Source organism: Protopterus annectens, chromosome 5.part0, assembly GCF_019279795.1.
Source record: "Protopterus annectens isolate FY-2018-M chromosome 5.part0, PAN1.0, whole genome shotgun sequence".
Taxonomy (NCBI): domain Eukaryota; kingdom Metazoa; phylum Chordata; order Ceratodontiformes; family Protopteridae; genus Protopterus; species Protopterus annectens.
This window is the reverse complement of record NC_056735.1, coordinates 927,494,863-927,516,201: the sequence shown is the minus strand read 5'-3', so window position 1 is coordinate 927,516,201 and position 21,339 is coordinate 927,494,863. Positions and strand designations below refer to the sequence as shown.

General features: G+C 38.3%; 1 protein-coding gene across 1 annotated transcript in view; it reads left to right on the top strand.

Annotated features, from left to right (window-relative positions):
• Positions 1 to 21,339, top strand: part of TRPC6 (transient receptor potential cation channel subfamily C member 6) — a 1,017,840-nt gene that overhangs the window by 943,283 nt on the left and 53,218 nt on the right. The window contains exon 9 of the mRNA XM_044072711.1: positions 7,421 to 7,624. Within this exon, the coding sequence (XP_043928646.1) occupies positions 7,421 to 7,624 (204 nt within the window). The remainder of the gene's footprint in view (positions 1 to 7,420; positions 7,625 to 21,339) is intronic.

The following is a 21,339-nucleotide window of genomic DNA, read 5'->3' as shown; positions in this document are numbered from 1 at the left end:
ATAAACATCTATATACATAGATATACATATATGGGTCTATTATGAGTAGACCAGCATTTATGCCTTTTCATCCAGTATTGAACATCACAATGTTGAAAGATTTCTTTAATGAATATGAATGTAATGTCAACATTCATTATTTTTTTTTATTACTGTGCTTCACATGTACTATGTAATCCTTTCATTTATAAGTGGCAATTCTTTCTTTCACGTACGATACGGATAAAAATTCGTCCAAACCCAATGAATAATGTAAATTTCCCTCCTGAAATACATCAGTATTGTATGTACACTCTGTACAGCAAAGCAAAAGGCATACAATAGGTTGTTATCCATGTAACAGAGGTAATCCAGAAAGCGTGAGTCAGGTCTGGTATCCCACCTGTGATCCACATAGAGAAATGACTAACAAGAAACAGAGTACAAAAGATTAGTCCCAATAAAATAATTTTAGCTAGTAGATCTAGAAGACTCTTTCTATGATGTCCTAACTGCTGGAGGAATAAAGATGTCTTGTTGAAGTTTCAAGTAGTTTATTCAGCTAAGTAGTTAGATGGATGAGTGTTCTTGTTCTAGTTTAATGCTTACTTGTGCATGTAGGACAAGTGCAAATCTATGATAATATCTTCTTCAGTGATATATCTCCATCAGCACGCATAGACTCCGATTTGTTATACATACTCCATGTTTCACAGAATGTTGTCTAACAAATGTAACACTGTATAATTAACGAAGAATGTCTCAGGATCTGCATGTCAGTATTTAACACAATTCATAGAGAAAGACTTCTTAAAATAACCAGTGATGTGAAACTGACTGTACAAACCGAACAGGGGAAAAAATCTGTGGCAGTTTTTAAAATACTTTCTTTTTATCAACTAGATGATGGCATTTGAGTGATGAGGGCATGCTAGACAGTAGTCTACTTCTGACATCTTTTAAGTAGTTTTGTTCTAACTGAATGGCATGTACATCTTAAATGAAAAGGGTTTTCCAGCCTAGATGTCATCCTAAATGATGGTGCTATGCTTCCATGGCATTTTGACTTAAAGAAAATCCCTGTATATGCGTAGCCTACTGTTTCCATAATAACATATCAACAAATGGTGGAACTCCAACCACGGATGTTTTTCATGTGCCATAACATTTAAGATATCCACATGAACATATGACACATAGTTGTATACTCATATAATCAACATTAATAAGATTGCCAAAAACTGTTTGATATTAAAAAAAGTCTTATTTGCAGGGACAAACACCACCCTCCCCAAGCACTCCCTCCTGCTAATTTATATATACCTACTACATGACTTCTGTACCATGGGGAAAGGACTAATTCCCACAATCCCAGCCATTCTTGGTCTTGCACTAAAATAAAGCTGAAAATGTCCAGTCAGTTGATTTCCTGTCAGCTGGGATAGCTTTTATTGGTGTGATGATCACACCATTCAACCACCTCATTGAAACCCATCCACATATATAGTTCTGTTTAAAAAAATATGCACAGTTGTTGAGCAAAATAGGGAATATTTGATTCACTCTTATCACAGCTGGGTTCTACATCTTCAAGATTTATGAATGCCAGTGCAGTAATCTCTTTCAGAAGCATGGAGAATCTTGTACCATTTCAAAAGTGAGAAGCCAAATGCAATTTTTGAACCTGTTATCAAATGATCTGGCACAAACAAAACTAGTATCTTTTAGAAGAGTCTGAAGGTATATCTCTTCCTATCCTGTTCAATGAACCCTTTTGGAAATCTGACAGTGCCACTGTAGGAGATAGAGAGGTGTCATTTTCATCAAACACATAGTGCAAAATACTCCAGAATGTGTCAGTCTGTTTAAGATGGGCATACACAACAAATTAAATGCATTATTTTACTCTCATCATCTGTGCCTACACTACCATACGCAGTACAGACCTGAATGCACTCAGATGTACTAATGGGTTAAGTACCATTTACTAGTATATAGTAAGCCTGACAAAGTGTTTGCTAATAAACTGTAGCGGTAATATTTACAATATCTGCCATATTATTGTCTGTACATCTGTGCTTTATTATAAAAGAACCATTTTTATTGGTAACATGTCAGTAATCAGAATCTTAACCTCTTGTAAATCATGTTTGCAAATTTCTTAATGACTTGCCTCAGTAACTGACTGCTTTAATTTGTTAGTATTTGGCAAGTGTGCTGCTAATGCTGAAGAGGTACTAGCCATGGCTTCAGATATAATTGTACAGGTACCTTCTGTACTCATAACAGCTCTTCAGTCATCATAAACCACCCCCTTTTTTCCTGTTTTCTACATAGGGTCAGGTTGCCATGTCACTTGTCACTATCTCTGTCTATTCAGTGCCACTCTCCAACCTTCTTTGACACTCATATGTAACTGTCACAGGTCTTCTCTCACACAATCCATCCACCTCTTTGCTGGATGCCCTCGTTTCCTTTTGCCTTCTTCCTGTCTATCCCAAATCTTCTTCACCAGATTGTCCTCTGCTTTCTTGCACATGTTTCCAAACACTGTAATCTGTTCTCTATGACCTTTTCTGTAATTGAAGCTACTTTGGCTTCTGCTCTTATATCTTCATTTCTTTGTCTGTCCCACAGGGTATATCCTACCACCCATCTCAGGCATTTCATCTGCATCACCTCTACCTTCCTCAACTGCTCTGCATTTACTGCCCAGGTTTCAGTACCATACAGTAGTACTGGTCACATCACTGTTTTGTACTCCTTAATTTTCAACTTCTTTGGCATTCTTCTGTCATACACTACCCCTGACACTCTCTGCCAGTTGACTGCAGCTCCTCTGATTGATTTGACCTCTTCATACAGACTTCCCTTCTTCTCAAACAACCCTCCCAGATAGCTGAAGCTGTTAACCTGTTCCACCGTTTTCCCTTCTATCACAATTTTCTGCTTCTCCTGATTTCATCCATTTGCTGCCATTACAACTGTGTTATCTGTACCCAGTTTCATCTCATGTGCCTTCAGTTTGCATTGCATTCCCCTACCCTTTGCTTAATTTTTTGGGCAGAGTCTGCCTGTAAAGCCACGTTGTCTGCATATAACAGCTTTGTTAATCTGTCCCATCTGACCAATTTGCTAATGTAGTCCATCACCAGTATGAAGACCAGAACCCTGATGCACACCCACTCCCACTGGGAACCCTTCTGTAAGACTGAATGCTGTCTGTTCTTGAGTCAATGGGTCCTTGTACATAGCTTTCTCTAGTTCTACCAATATTTCTGGGACTCTGAACTACCACAGGACTGCCCAAATCAACTTTCTTGGGAACTTGTCATATGCTTTCTTCAGGTCTAGGAATGCCCATTTGGACTCTTTCTTCATTTATAACTTCTTTTCAAATATCTGTCTCACTGTAACTATCAGGTGAGTTGTACTACATCCTGTTATGAATCCAAACTGCTCATTTCCCCTCTTACTTTCTACTACTCTGTATATTTGTTTATCAATCACCCTTTCCAGAACTTTCATGCAGTGTGATAGGAGTTGGATACTTCTCTCCTGCCCAAAATTGTGACTGTCCCCTTTGTTCTTGAACACTGGCACTAGTATACTTATTCTCCAATCATCTGGTATACATATTTCTCTCCATACTACTCTGAGTAACCTTAGGAACCACTTTTCTCCCATCTCACCCAACATCTTGCTCATATCTGGTGTGACCTCTGTGATGAAAGGAGATACAGCCAGCCCAGCTATCTGAAATTTTGTAAATAATTATATGTTATTTGTGAATATCAACATGATGTATACAAGATGCTTGTGTTACAAATGTATTTGAACTGTATATCATGTGTATATCAAACTGCTTGAAGGTATTTGCAAAGTGATATTTGAAATATAACCACAGCATGCCCTACTGGAATACAACAGAAATGTACATGCACTATTCTAACTGTTTAAATGTATATATTTTAACAGTGGAAACTGGAACTCAGGCAGTTAACTTCACTCTGGTAAATTTAAAAAAAAATAGTTGAAATTGAGTTCCTTTATAGGTGTGGCTGGAGACACAGAATCTGTGCTGAGAGGCTTTCTGTATTGTCTTGGAAGTGTTTTATTATTTTATGACTTCCAGCATTTGTCAAAGATCCGAGGAAAAGCACTTGTCTATTATTACAGGAAGATGCTAAATGCTTCCAGCTGCCATCAATGGTTGTTTTGAGCCTTGGGACTGGAAGTCAGATGACAAGAAATGATGTCATTCTGCAAGCTAATCCAGCAGTAATATTTGAGATATTAATTTGAGAACTCTCTGAGATATAGACAACATTCTGTATTCTGTCTTGGACCTGACAACAACAATAAGAACCACTCACAACATCTGCCTTGCTCTTCTGTAAGTAAGTTTCTAGGGCATAGTAACTCTCTTAGATATAGTCAAGAATATAGCAAAGCTTAGCTTAGATATTTTTTTGAGTCTGTCCAGCAATGTTGTTTAAATATTTCCTGTGATCTTCAACTTTGATGTCACTGTAAATATATATTTAGTATTGTATTGTCGTTTTAATATTTATTACTAAATATATTTAAATCTTGTATTGTGGCCTACCTGTCTAGAGACATTTAAGTTCTGAGACTACTTGCATATTTATTTGGTGGCACTGTGTGGGCTGCTGCTAATAGCCTTGCTCTTGGTCAAACTACGCTTTGTATTAATAGTAACATTATACAGTAAGATTGGACACTCTTTGTTAAGGGCCTTAAAGTAGCTGATAAGGAGCTGGCTAGTGGCAGTGATAACTCCCTTATAGTCTGGGCAAAAATATGGCATATCTAGTAAACCTGTGCCAGCCTTTCCCAGGTGTGTGTGTGTGTGTGTGTGTGTGTGTGTGTGTGTGTGTGTGTGTGTGTGTGTGTGTGTGTGTGTGTGTGTGTATAAATGAAACCTCAAAGGGTGTGTGTGTCAGCTACATGAGCAGGGACATGAAACACTGATTCAACAGAGAGGGTGATGGAGGCCTTGGTTTGGTCACTCAGCTCAGTGACTTTGCTGCAGTGCCCTTTCATCTTGTCTCCTGGATACATAGGATGTACAGCTTCCTCCTCATCATCATCATGTCATCTCCTTCCAGACGCTATCTTGTCAGTGACCCTACACTGAGTGTAGCTATTCTTAGTTCATGTTTGGTAGGTTGGCTGGTTTTACGCCCACTTTTTGCTCAACAGAGCTATCCAAGGTAACCCAAACTGGGCACCAGCCATCCAGTAGCTTATTGACTGCTGGGTTTTATGGCAGACACACATTGGCCAATAGGGGTATATATACCCCTCCCACTGTTATCATGGGTCCCTGGTGTGAGTTAGAGTAGGCCAGGTCCTCAACTCATTTATCACCGGCAAATACTCATGCCCATATTTTGATGGCATCCGTCAGCATAACTCCATGACTAGATCACCTAGAGACATATTTTTACACCATAAATTAGCTAGCCCTGCCATGGTGTGTGGAGTGTGATCCATGTTCTCCTATCTTGAGGATAACCCTCCCACTGTTAGCATGGGTCCCTGATGTGTGTCAGAGTAGGCCAGGCTCAACTCATTTATCACTGGCAAATACCTATGCCCATTTTTTTAATGATATTATTCAACACAACACCACAACCAGATCATCTACAGATATATTTTTACACCACAAAACAGCTAGCCGTACCATAGTGTGATCCGTGGTCCCCTATCTTGAGGATACTGTGCACCACAGTAGATGTGTAAAGCAGTTGGTGTGTACAACTCTTTCCCCTATAGGGCACAATATAGAGTCTGTGCTGCTGACTAGGTGAGTTTGAAATAGAATCACAGCATATTTTTCAGAGGTGAGAAAAAATCAGCAGAGGGAGAACATGCAAACTCCAAATAGGTATTGGTCAGTGGTCAAGATCAAACTTTGCACCTTGTACATGGAACGTGAAAACCTTAACCATTATACCAGCTGTTCAGACTATGTATTCATAACAGCTGTTTTACTAATTTTACCTTTAGCGACACATGGAATCTGAGCCGTGATGATGCCATGTAGATTTAATGAGTTGCTCACCTTTAAACACCTACAGTCCTATTCCTCTACATTTCTCTGTAAGTTTCCAGGTACAAAATCAATACTTTTTCATTTATTTCTTCTTCTTTTTTTAAGGGTTCAAATACCCATCTACATTTAACAGAAGTATCCTCTTTTGAAATGCTGCAGTATTGCAAATGATACCTAGTGCACCAGGAGCCAAAGTACTATGCTCACTATCCATTTTTAAAACATTTTCCCATGCAAGATCATGCTATATTTTAATGTATGCAATGATTACTTCATTTCCTGTACCTATGTAACATTGGCTTTTTGTGCAATTAGTTACAGCAAGTTAACACACTGCCATGGGATGTAAAACAATGGGAAAAGATAACAATAATAACATGTTCAACTCAGGAAAAACACTTGTGTATGAACCCCAACATAAAAATATGCAAACATATTTGTTTTTTGAATAGAAAATGCCTGGCATACTATGTGTCCAGCTATACTCTTAACACTGATATGATAATATTTCAGCTCACATTTTCATTATTAGAATTCTGCAAATACAATATACTCTACACATACAGATTAAATCACTACATCTAATCTAACATAAGTCAACATTATACTACCGATTTTGTTATACAGAATTGCATAACATATTCAGTATAACAACAACCAGCATTTTGATGTTCAATATTGTCTGTTTAGAACTTTTTGAATAAGTAAACTTACATTTTGATGTATCGAATGTCAACCTAACTATAGTAGACCTATCTATCTATATGTACTTAAATTAGTCAAACATTACTTACATCAACACGCATAATGTTGAATTAAATTCATCAACATTATGCATGTCAGCATGCTATTATGCATTTGCCAAAAAATAATCTTGGCGCATGCAAAACTTAGAGCATAACTCCCAGGAAAAGGGTATATTCCCCAACCTTGGGATTGTTGATCTCACATGTCTGCTAAATAAATTTTGTCAATTAAACATCTGTTGACCAAAGTATTGTTCATCAAACTTAGAAGGACTCATATATACATGTATATATATATATATATATATATATATATATATATATATATATAAAGAGAGAGAGATAATAGAAAGAGAAAGAGAGAAACAGAAACAGAAACACTCATGTAGATGTAGATACAGATGTAGATGTAGATGTAGATACAGATGTAGCTACAGATGTAGATGTAGATATAGATATAGACATAGATATATTTCCAGAGATTGAAATCAACAGTACTGATGACAATGATTAAAACAAACCTTTGTCACTTGAAATCAAATGGAAATATTTAATATGTAACAATGGTATTATGATTTTTGTCTTCTGACTTATACATTTCTGTTTTCTTTAGGATGATGCTGATGTAGAGTGGAAATTTGCAAGAGCAAAACTGTGGTTTTCCTATTTTGAAAAAGGCAGAACTCTTCCAGTGCCTTTCAATATAGTTCCAAGTCCAAAGTCATTTGGGTCTCTTCTTCTCAGAATGAAAATTTCAATTTCTAAGGTGCTACAGCATCAGAAAAAAGAATCTGAGGGAGATGCTGAGATGAACAAGGTAATTGCATACCAATAGTAAGTTCCATTAGGAACTATATGATTTATCTATGTAACATGCATATATAATACATAGATATTAGTCCCAGTCCCCTTCAATAAACACATCACACTGAATGACATTTGACGACCTTTATTAAACTTCCATAACTTTGATTACCAATTTTATTTACAACTGGACATAGTATAGCTGAGTCTAAACACAGCATAAACATCATTGTAATGTTAATCAGGACAGCGTACCTGCTCATCCTGCCAGGTAAGCAGCGTCCATACCTTTGCTTGCTTACTTTACTTATAAACCTCCTTGTAATGTTAATCAGGACAGCGTACCTGCTCATCCTGCCCAGTAAGCAGCTTCCATACCTTTAATCGCTTACTTTACTTATGAAGCAGTGTCCCATCTCACGTCATAAACCATTCATCAAATTATCAACCAAATAAGCAGTATCCTTACCTCCGTTTGCTTACCTATTCAGCAAACTTCCTCCAGCTGCTCATTTCCTTTCCACAAATCCTTGGAATAAACCTCCACACACCGAAGTGGGAACAGAAGAGGGCAAGCCTGTCCCTCTTCTCTGCCTACCCCAACTAATAACATAACCAAAATCCCCACCAAACTGCCAACAAAAAAGGAGGGAGAGAGGGTAGCAAGTTCATGCCAAAATGTGACTACTTACCCAGCTACACTTGTCTAAACCCCTTAAGCCCCTCCCCACCCTTATATCATTTCCTCCCAGTCATTCCTCCCTCCATTTAAGTCTTTCACCTCCCCAACCCACTTAACTCCCATTAATATATCAGCCTAACCCCTTTGAAGTTATCCCAGGACAACTTGGTTTGTTACCAAACCTCATTTGTCCCGGTCCCCTTCAATAAACACATCACACCGAATGACATTTGATGACCTTTATTAAACTTCCATAGCTTTGATTACCAATTTCATTTACAACTGGATGTAGTATAGTTGATTCTAAACACAGCATAAACATCCTTGTAATGTTAATCAGGACAGCGTACTGGCTCATCCTGCCCAGTAAGCAGTGTCCATACCTTTGTTTACTTACTTTACTCATGAAGCAGTGTCCCATCTCACTTCATAAACCATTCATCGAATTACCAACCAAATAAGCAGCATCCTTACCTCCATTTGCTTACCTATTCAGCAAACTTCCTCGAGCTGCTCATTTCCTTTCCAGAAATCCTTGGAATAAACCTCCACACTCAGGAGAGGGAACCAAAGATGGCAAGCCTGTCCCTCTTCTCCGCCAACCAGCCTGACCAGGCTGTTCCTCCTCCCTTCAACTCAAATTCTTCAACCTAGTACTTCCCATAAAGGGAAGAATCAAGCCAAACATCATTCGGTGTACCATCATCTGTAAAGTACCTTAGAATCCAAACCCACCTCATGTCATACCAGCACTGAAACACACCCTAATGAAACTAAATAAAGTAGCCCATGTAGACAAGCTACTTACACCACCATACAAGGCCTTTACTAGTCTGAAATGCCTACTGGCCCCAGCCACACCAGGTCAGTGATGAGCCCTCACCCTCCAAATGTGTTAAAATAATCCAACCCTACCTCCTGTAAAACTGTTACTCAAAACCAATTCCTCCTTCACACAAAGCACCACCCAGCTCACCATCTTGATCCACTTATTCAATGCAACCTGCTAATCCCGACTAAGACAACACCCCTTTTACAAAAACCTCTCCTATAACTGACCCCTTAAACCTGCCACAGTCATGTAATCCTAACCATCATCTTACATGCCTCAGCTTACCTAATATCTCCTTCAACAGTAACCTAACTTGGTACGCTACCATAGTAATCTGCCCACCAAATTCATTCAAGAAAAAAAAAAAAACTCCCCAACTATCAACAAGACAGTGTGAACTTCACCCTGATAATTCCACAGCAATGAACAAATCAAACCCCTTTACAGCTGCTCTGCTGAAAATCCATAACCTCATTCCTAATGCTCCGTCAGCCGATACATTCCTCAGCAGCCTCCCTCACCTGTCGAGTCCAAATTCCTTCAGACCGCCAAAACTGTCAGCTCAGCAAGTCCCCATCTGCAACCTCAGTGTGATCTGTAAAAGAAAAACTGTAAATCTTCTACACCTGCAAAGTCCATTTCTTAATGACATTATGCACCACTAAGAGCATAGCTCTTTCATCAACTGTATGAAATGCATGCATTACTGAATGCCAAACCCCCTGACTTAAGATATCTTAGCAAATTTTTTTTTTTTATATTACCACCCATATGCATGATAAGACTGATACACAGACAAAAATACCAAGTTCATTGCTTCAAAAGGCCTATTCTGGTATCCTTTAACCATCTCATGAGGTTTCTCAACCAAGCTGTTAACTGCTAAATAGGGCAGGGAAGTTAAAACTACCGAATCTGTCAACAAAGTGCCAAACTCCATGACCAACACTATCCATCTACCCGCTCTGCCCTGTGTACAGCCTGAACCCAATATGCAAACCCCTGTCCACCCATCTTCTACCCCCAGGTGACTTGAACACACTTAACCAAGCTAAAACCCCCACCATCTACTTGAATTATTGTCAAAAGAAAAATATACTTTAAAAATGGCACTTTAATCTTGCAGCAAGGAGACAAAAACGTGCTATTACAGAGTTTGTCTCACTAGAAACAGGAAATACTTTCTTTTTTATACACTTTCTAATAAGACATTGCCTACCAAGCTGACATAACAAATTACAAGTCTTTTCATCATCACTTATTGCAATTAGTCTCATGAATTTCTGCTGATTTATCAATTTTTGTGAGAAACTTCCTAAGGAAAACAACGTGGCCTTGAATACCACTGGTTAGATACATGCAATGTTACAATTCAAGGTACTATGGCTAATTCAAGCACAAAGCTAGCAGTTCATTTCTCTAATAATCCTTTGTCTACATTATCTCTAAGCTACTGCAGCTGCCCATGTTCTCATACTTCGAACAGAGCTGATTGTTTAGAATCATTACATTTACAGAATATAGCATTGTTCATTCATTCATTCCTGATCTAGCAGATAAGCACCTGCTTCTCAAGTACATTTCCAAAAGGCATAAACATGAATATTGCTGTGCTAGCAATTACTAGGTCAGAGGGCATCTTGCAAGTTTCAGAAAGCACACTGCAGTTTCAAAAAGCATCTTTTCAGTCTCATATGAAACTCAATTTATATATAAAACAGTGCATATAAAATAGAATGAAAAACGTATTAACTCATTTAGCTTCTAATTAGCATTAAGCAAAAACACATTAATACATATTTTTCTGACAATTATAAAGCTACCCCAAATTCCTGCAACCAGCGGCTGGCCCTGTTAACCCATCCTGGCAACCAGCAACCGTACCACAGCCATGCTAACCCTGAAAATAGCCCTTTTCCTTCAGACGTCCCCCACTAAATGTATGATGCCTAGCAAATATACACACACACACACACACACACACCAAAAACCATATCCCTTGGATTTCCCATTTCAGGCTTCCTCTCAATATGCCCTCTGTCCCCCAGAAAATGAATTCAACCTTAGAAATCCACTCATAGACCTCAAAAAGCCTTTGTCTACTTAACAGTAATCCACCTGTGTCATCTTTGCTTGCCACTGCAGCCAAACATCATGCATCACCTTCAGGTCATCAACTGATGTGACTCTCACGTTTTTCACAACTGCACTACCCATCATTCCAGCTATGGACACAATGGTCAATATACGCTCATCCCTCATTGATCTGTAAGAGAAAAGAAAAACCGTTAATGCACTGCCCTAATCAAAGTAGGTAATCTTAAATGTTATCCAGGTAACCCACCACCATACTCCTTCCACTGACCAAAGTATGAGTAAGTCCAAATCCTGTCAGGGTCCCAAAGGCTTAACTGTCATATATGACCTTATCAACTGCTAAGGGGACACCTTATAACCCAGAGCCTGACCAGTCTCTGCAACACAGCATGCTATTGTCCACTCTAGATGCTAACATGATGAGTGGATGGGTAACAGCAGCCCAGAACCAGAGGCCTAGTAACTTCTTATGATCCTAAGCTTGCTGTGACTCCTCCCCACCCACTTGAATCCCTGCAAAAGTGACATGCCTTAATGTCCCCTAAATGAAGTGAATTACCTGTAGCTTCATCATACCCCTAGCGAGAACACCAGACTTCTATCACCACAGAATCCCTTCCCATTAAAATCCCCTTACCTTTATCGACTAGGATATCCACCATGACCTGCTTCCACCATCTGCGAACTCCCTCTGTAGCACTGCTCCAATTCGGATGCCTAACTCCACACCACCATCTGCAAAGAGAAAGACAGATATAAATCCTCTGACATGCGTAAGTAAGGGTCCCCTTTGTTCCCCATTATAGTGGCAGCCTTCCAAATAGGGACAGATTTTAAATATTGCTCTTAGAAACTTAGAAGGTTGACTGAATAATAGGTTTGCATCAGCATGGATCTCTGAAGGCTGTGGAGTCTCAAACTCATACGATTGTCACTATTTAATGACTTCAACCCTATTTGCCATAAAAATACATGTTTTAGGAGGAATGCACTAAAATGAGGCAAAATCTGGATGTTCTGCAAAAATCTGTACAGTTGAGAGTTATGTTGGATCTACCGAGACAGGTTGAAAATGACATGTGAAGCAGCCCCGTGTCCCTTTTTTTTTTTTTTTTTTTAACATATTAAGGTCACCTTTCTTAACCTGGCAGGATCACCGTAATTGCCTGAAATACTTGCAGTTACCTCAATGACAGACAACCTCACATGTAGGAAAAGCAACAAAATCAATGATTACTTCTAAGGAAGCCCAGAGAACTTGTCAGCCATGGAAAGCCTGCCCTTCAACAAATTGCGTATGTCGGCATACAGGTACATCACCGCCTCTAAACCAAACTTCCATTTCCTCACCCAGACAAAGCTGTAAGTAATCGGGGGGGGGGGGCAACAGCCCAAAATTAGGAACCATCCCTAAACCCTGCACAGTGCTCTGTACTGCATGTAAATACATACTCAATAGATGCAAACAAATGCTTACCTTACTGACAGTCATAATTACAGTGCATAAACTAAAATACCATGAGCTTCAACACTGACCAAAATCAATTTAGCAAACAAAAACACAGTATGTTAGTTCGCCCCATAATGCTTTCTACACAAAAGGCAAGTTATAATCTAAGAGATGGCAGCATACATAGTATAAATGCAGATGTAAGTAAATACAAGCATGTTTGTAAGTACCAAACTGGCATGAACAGTTGTTGTAAGCATCCCCACTATCCCCCTGCCAATCCCCGTAAACCGACTGAAGGGACGGCGGTCTATCCAACTCCACTGCAACCATGAGCTATGGGTTACAATATTAGTAATTTAATTTTTTTTTTTTTTTTTTTTTTTTTTTTTAAACGGCTACCCTCCACCAGGTTCCTGAAGATGAAGGGCATCAACTGACAAAAAAAGGAAAATCCACCATGCATGCACATGGTGTACCTGCTAACACCATATCAGCAAGCCTGCGAAAAGCCCCTTGCCACCGAGGTGAAAATGCGCCAGCAATAAAAAGCCACAAAGAAAGCAGGAACCCTCCCCCACTAAACACTCCTGGGAGAGCCGCCATATACCTCCGTTACCTAGTCATCTTCCACCAAAGTCAGTGAAACACAATTGACAGACATGAACTGGAAGCAAATCTACGCAGATATAAATTGCAAAATACCCGTCTCACCAATCCTGCAACGAGCAAATGTCCAACTGCACTTCCCTCCTGACTTGCCAGCTGCATGCATCAACCAAATGCAGCACCTTATTAACAAGTGTTGTCCTTACTGCCATGAAATTTTATAAGGCAACTAATTCAGAAATGGTTTATTTTGCTACCGTTTGTGTAGAAAAAACTAGCTTCCAAGTAAATGCAAGAAACCATTGCTGTCCAAAAGCCTTAAACAGATAAATGAAATCACACTACTGACATCTCCTAAGTACATCCCTTTTAATACTGCATGTCATTTCTGTCACATTTCAAAGAGCTGATAGCTCTGGGGCTATAAGCATTGCTGTATGCAAATACCTGCCTTCCTAAAATAAAGCCTTTAGCATACCGCAAAACACTAAAAGGGGTCAACTCTGAATTTATTGCCGCCATTTTGGATGGTTGAGCAATATGTCCTGCTGTATCCTCCTCCGTACAGCCAGTACCGCTACACCATGACTGCACAATGAATGTCCTACACACGGACTACCAACTAGTCCGTGAAAACATCTCTTCAGAAGGTCGGTCCATCATTCATCCCGCAAGTACACCCCACATTCCCCTCTTTTTATTTTATTTATTTATTTTTATTATGAAGAGCAAGTGAAGGCAAATCTATGCCATAACAGAGATGAATGGGAACTGCCAAAAACAGGAAGGGGTGGTGGATGGGGACAAAGCCCCTTACAGATTCCACAAAAGGGAGCAGAGGAAATGCGGCCATAGCATAATCGGTCATGACCCCGTGAAAGCACCTGAAGTGTCACAAAATTCACCAATTCCTTTTCTTTTTTTTTTGCCTTCCCAGACCGCATGTGAGGGGAAAGGGAACAGAAGCAGAAATCGTGCTCGCCCATCACTGATAAACATGTGCAGGATAGTGCACAATCAATTATTGTGAAATCCACCTCAGCCCATGAAAGCCAGGCCGTCATCTAACTCAACAGCGTAATGCCAGCATGGTTATTCCACCACCGCCTGAAAATAAACAAAATCCGAACTCTTGCATCATGAAGCCGACACTGAAAACCTGTCATGATACAACTAAACCCAGTGCCCCAACTCCCACTGACCCAGAATCCTATCATATAACTCAGCAACAGCCAGCATTACGGACAAAAGCACTCCAGTCAAGACACTCCATAAACCAACAGCTCACACTCCTGTAACAAAACTTAGGAGTGTAATAACTGCAAATATTGGAGCCTTGCTACCTGTATATCACTGAACCTGCCATACCCCTGCTGTTTTTAAGTGTCGTAACTGAACATACTGCCATCCTGCTACACATATTTACCCCAGAGGAAATTAAGGGAATCCTCTTAATATACTGCTGCTTCAGAGTCAATATACATGTTCAATAGTGGAATACCAATGACCATAGCTATTATGGATCACAAGTTATGTAGCATGCCAAGGGAATCCATCATGAAGCTCCTTATAACATCATTACCCACCCACTCCCAGAAGGACAAGGGCCACTTCACTACCCAAAATACTCAAACCCCCCATGCTTTAATACTACCCAGCCAGGAAAGCAGAAGGAATAACTTAAGCCTACTCACTTTCCTCCCTGGACACATTATTAATCCAAGGCCTACCTGATCCCTTAGTACCAACCGGTCCTCATGGACATAAACCTGCACTGTAGCAAGTTCATGCCAAAATTTGACTACTTACCCAGCTACACTTGTCTAAACCCCTTAAGCCCCTACCCACCCTTATCTCATTTTCTCCCAATCATCCCTCCCTGCATTTAATTCTTTCACCTCCCCAACTCACTTACCTCCCATTAATATATCAGCCTAACCCCTTTGAAGATGTCCCAGGATAACTTGGTGTGTTACCAGACCTCATTTGTAATGAACTTCCCCTCCTTTCAATTTTGTGTGCACATTGTTTATGTTTTCTTCATTTTGTTTCAGTGCTTTGAATCATGAGGTTACCTTTCCTGGTGATTCTGAGAAGGAACACTGTTTTCCATTTTTCTGGGAAAATACTGTTAAATAACAAATCTGGAATGCCTGAACATTTGAAAATCACTGCTTTTTTATGGAATTTGGCATCTTTAGTTATACCGCTCAATCAACACAACCTGAATTTGTTCTCATATTTACTGCTTACAATACTTGCAGCTTTCTTTATTGAATACAAGTGCACCTGAACATTATAAACAAAGTCATGGTAATGACCAGAAATTACATTTAAAACTCACTGGTATAATTTCCAAGCTTCATAAGAATGGAATTTCATTTTTAGAAAAATAAAGCAGTTTTTCTTGTTCCAGAGCAAAATATGTCTGACCATGCTGTCACCTTTGTCTTCACCATCTCTGTTCACTCTTGGCAAAACTTGCTGTGCATAAGTATAGTGAACAGACCGCAAGAGAACAGCTTGTAGTCATAGCTGAGACAATGATGTAATACATCTTTTCATCAGAAGGCTGCAATTTCAATCTTCAAAAAATCATACTCTCCTACCAAGGGGAGTAGTTAGGATATTAAAAGAAAGTTGCTTTGTATGTCATTTTTTTTCTTCCTTATGTAACAGAGAAGCCTAGTAACTATTCCAAAACAACCATTTTCCTGATTATGGTGACTTCTTCTGCAAGTATGAAATGTTCTGCCATCAAAGATCACAACCTGTGCACTGCTGTCTTCTTCAAAAAGGGCAGCCAGACATGTTTCTGGACCATTAGCAACATAAAAAATCAGCCAAAGTGTATATAATTCGATTAACACAACTATGATAGTACATAGAAGCATTTGCTAAATTACAAAATAAATAATTAGCACACATTACTAATGTTATGGCAGAAACCTGTTCTACATATAATGGCTATCAGCTAATATGCTCTTTAAGTCAATGGTTCAGTCATATAATCAGCAATGGGGTGCATTCAATGTAGAGCAGCCTGGAATGTATGTGATGGAATATTTCCTTGTATGCTTTCTATGGCATTACTTTTTGTTGCTTTTAGTGGCATACAATATAAACTTTCATGGCTACAGATAAAAGCATGACACGTACAGAGTAGTACATATACTGAATAGTGTCCATGGTAGCCATTTGATATTCTAAATCTCGTTAATGATTTATGTGAAAAAAGTACTACTTACAGTCTGTCTACAAGTTACTCAGGCTATATAAGGCAACAGACTCCCAGTAGTAATTCCAAGAGTCTTGAATGTCAGCCCTGGAATGACAAGAAACAAAGGAAAAAAAATGCAGGAGAACAGTGAATGTCGAACATCACTGTTTTCATTTAAAGTTGTTTTGTTGGGGAAGCTCCCATGCACTCTGAATATGTGAGGGACACCCCCACCCACAGCCACACAGAGACCTTCCCCAAACTTATATATACAAGAAATGGCAATTATGAACTCAGTGGATTTGTCCAGATTTTCAGTCATTCATAATTGCTATCCCTAGACCCACACTAAAAAATCCTGGAATATCAAAAGGCTGCCAGGGACACTATTTACTATATGCATTACTCAGTGTGTGTCCTACTTTCATCTATGTACATGGAAAGTGTTCTGGTTCACCACTGACAGCAATAAGCAAACTGCGTTTTAGATACCATACCTCTTTGCCAAGGACATACTAGTGACAACCAACAGACACTCTGCCCAGTGGCACTAGACCACCAAATCATCTTTACTGACTTGCGTACTGTTAAGATATCAGCTTTATCATATATACATCATGTTCTTTTGAAGAAAGATTGTCCCTTGCACTGCGGATGATACAACCTTCAAGAACTGACTCCATGCTTTTCATCACCGGTGATGGGAGTTTATGAGCATCTCAATGTATCAGTCTTCAAATGGCAACCTTGTCACTGCAGCTATGAGAGTCATTTTCTCTGTTTAGCAAATGGCCATATTGTATCTTATAGCAGAAACACAGCCATTTCTATCTGGCGTAAGGCTTTCATAAAACTGAATTGAAGCATATATCTTTGCTTTTTCAACCTAATAATAGAGGGTAATCAGAAAAATCGTATGATATTTATTTATTTTCTAATGATCAGCGAGCTATTTTAAAGTTTTGAAAAGTTTTATTTTTGTAGGCAATGGCTACTGTATCAAAATCATATGGGAATGGCATTTTAACAAATTTTACATGGAAAAGGATTTTTTCATTCCAGTGGGAAGCTCCATATGGCTGGACAGGATGTTGTCTGCTCCACTGGCAGGAGAGCTACAACTAATTCTAGGAAATGTATTAAGTGAGATGAGATGGCAGAAATTAAAAATAATTAACTGTAACTGTACGGTAAAATGAAACTGTGGGAATGCCAAATAAATTAAAGACCCTATAAAATACTAAACTTTTATTTAACTCAGACTGCTAGCACTTGCTTTTGGACAGAAAACAAGTTCTTTTTCAGGCAACAAGGATCAAATGTAGTAACAATCAATTTAAGCAGGAACTTGGTGACATGATCCTTGCTCAAAATCAAAACCCCAGCTAAAATGTTGATATCTATTATTTTTCAAGATGGCACAAATGCTGCAAAAATGTAAATGACAAGATGGATCAGAAAACAGGTAGCCAAAGGCATCTGACATATTCTGACATTTGCATAAATGACATTGTGTAAGAATATCTTCAAACATCTTCAAACATCTGAATAGTATTGTCTCCAGGAACAGCATTTATTTGTAATGAGCAAGACTCACAGATGTCTTCTATTTTTAAGATTTTAAAGGATGTTTGTCAATACATAATAATCTCTTAAGTAGGGTCATTCAGATGTGGTACTTAGAGGGACAACTTCAGATGCAGTGATTCTGCAGTTTAAGTAATATTCTTCTCAATTCTCAGAAGAGGAGTAAGAGGCAGTTGTAGCCTCCTTCTACTGTTATTAATGAGTTATAAAGTGCTTGATATTCATCGGCTCACAAAAATATTTTTGCAGTTAAATGGAACATGTCATTTACTTCACATGACTGAAATAAAACAACTCAGTTTTGGGAAACTCAGAATAAATTATTAAGAGTCATGTTTTTGCATTTTTTTTATCTTTTGAACATTTCATAAGATACTGAAGTAAGATAAGATACACATGGAGAACTGTAATCAAATAAGCAATGAGTTAACATGCTACATCAACTACTGCAAGACTGTGGATAGCATAACACAATGTTTAATTCAAAGAAAGTTATTTTATTAGGAAGACAAAAGGGTACATTTAATACCTGCAACCAGTGTATTCTGACATATCTTATTAGGAGGATTCCTTTTAATGTAAATCTTCAGTAAAGAAGATTTCCTGAAATCTAGTTACAGACTGCATATTTTATCTGGTCATAAAAGGAAATCGCAGGATTGCCTATGTACACAAAGTTGTTTAATGCTTCTGTTTCAGGACTGTGGGTGACAGTGAAGAAAAAGGATTCTGACAGACTTGCCTTAAATATATATTCTATTACATTTTGAAGAGTATCTGCATGGCAAAGCAGTTGGCTGGTACAGGATATTCAGAAAGCTTATAAAGATGAAACCACATATCTGATATGCTGAGTATCTCAGAATTGAGTCAGAAGACCACAAAGATTTTTTTTCCTAAGGTTGCTAATGTTCTCCCCTAATAAAAGAAATAAATACTGTTATATTTTTCCATAGGCATTTGAATGCAGTCTTCAGTATTTGTAGGCAATTTATTTTCTTAATATGTTATGATATGTTAATTTCTTTACAAGTCCGAGTAAGTAATTATATTTTAGGAAGGCACTAATATTCTGCAGGTGAAAAGAAACACATGGACTAGCCCTTTATTTCTTATTCAGAAGTTTCTTAATTGCAGAACATTGGAAGCAGTCTAAATTGTCACTATTAACTGACTATGCCATCTTTGAAATAGCTTCTGTTACAATTACCCGAATTTCTTATAAGTTTTGTTCTTAATAAATTACTGGAGAACATATTTTATAGGCACTATATTTACAGTTAAATTATAGAGAACGATTGACACGACTTCCAGAAGTGGACTCACTAGTCGGTAGCTCTGAGCTCTTTTCTTAATTGTATAATCGTATAGTTTAAATTTTTGAAGTTGTCATCAGTTATGGTCCTGAATGTGCATAGCAGTGTACTTACAAAAGTTTATATATATATATATATATATATATATATATATATATATATATATATATATATATATATATGTGTGTGTGTGTGTATATTCTTTTTAACATATTATTGAATAGTTCATGGGGAACTTTCTTATCCAGCCACATACAAGTACATAGACAATAAAGTTAATAACTGCTGTCAGCAAGCCCTTTACACTTAATAGGCCCAGTCATTCTTCTTTCCTGCTAGTATCCTAGAAGACAGACAGAGAGAAGTGCGATTCGGGGATCATGGCTATCATCCAGGCTATCATCCAGGCTGAGCCAGGTAATTTTCTATGCTCCTAATAGTCTCACTACCATTGTCCACAAAATATAATGTAATGTGTGCTCTGTTGGCCCAGCATATGTAGATGCTTCTACATGCTCAGAATTTTCACCTACAGTGCATCCACATTCTTTGTTAGGCTTGCAAACTCTGTGGTCACAGTTCTAGCAGCTGCAATCCCAGCTCTTTTTCCAGGTAGAGGTCTTGAGGTGAAACTCCACCATCATCACCTTCCCTGGCTGGGCAAGCCCATGCCAGGTGTTCACTCCCATTTCCTCTTTGATGGGCTAAACTAATGCCTGGACCTCTAATTGAACATGACTAATTTAGGTATATCAAGACCAACCCCCTCTATACCATGGTGATGGCTGTCAGTGCACAAAGTATTGAAGGTGGCTGATTGTGCTCTAATGTTTATGAAATCTGCAATGGATTTTTACTTAAACACCATGTCAATACCTGCACCCAGCTTAATAGTTACATAAATATTCTAACTCTGTGGTTACATGGATACAGATAAGATGAGATCCTGGAGTTCCCACAACAACAAAATGTTTGCATTCCATACAAATTAGATACGTGTTTGCATTACCTCCAATTTGGGCAATACAGACTTTGGAAGTAATGGGATTTGAAAAGCCATTTTTGAACACTTGTGATTTGAAAGTGGAATGTTGCTTTCTAGCTATGTGACTGTGTAGTTTCATTTACACACTGTTTTTCAAAACATGTTATTAGAAAAGTAGGGCTGCATAGCTTCTCTGCAGGTGACAGAGGTAAAATTATTTAAGTGCTACTTGACACAAGAAACAGACACTGAGGAACATAATGCCAATCATTGTTTTCCATAGGAAATCTTTGCTGGTGCAATTTCTAAGTATGCACTGGCAATGATTCCCTACCCTTCTTTCCGGAGATCACTACCTTCTCTGAGGTGGTGCAACCATGGAGTTAGTATAGTTTTGGGTGGTATGGAGGGTTTGGTCTCCACATGGGTGCTGGGGACTTGACTACCTGCAAAAAAATAAAAATAAAAAAATAACACTTTTAAGTTAATTTTTTTTGCCCTTCTATGATTTCAGGCATTGTTTTCTGATATTTCTGATGGTCAGGGTTGTGCAGTTCCATGACTTATGGTAGAAATGGCACATATACATAATTGATTCTTTAGCAGACATTGTTATTAATGAACAATGTTTAATGAAGTAATACATCATTATATGATTTTCTAATTTAGTAAAAGGTATCATTCTGTAAAAGAAATCTGTTGAATGTTTTAATCCAGACAATTTTGATTTGGGGTAGTTTAATTTTGGTTGATAAGTATCAGTTTTAAGTAACTGCATTGTGTGTGTTTTTATGAGAGGTATAGGCTACTCACACTGTTTAAAGTGTGTGCATGCCCATACAGTGAGAAAGTAATTTAGCAAACTACTTTTTTTCATTGTGGGAGCAAATTATTTCATTTTTCTAAAGTTGTTCTGGGTTCTACTGTGCTTAACCTGATCTCTTTTGTTC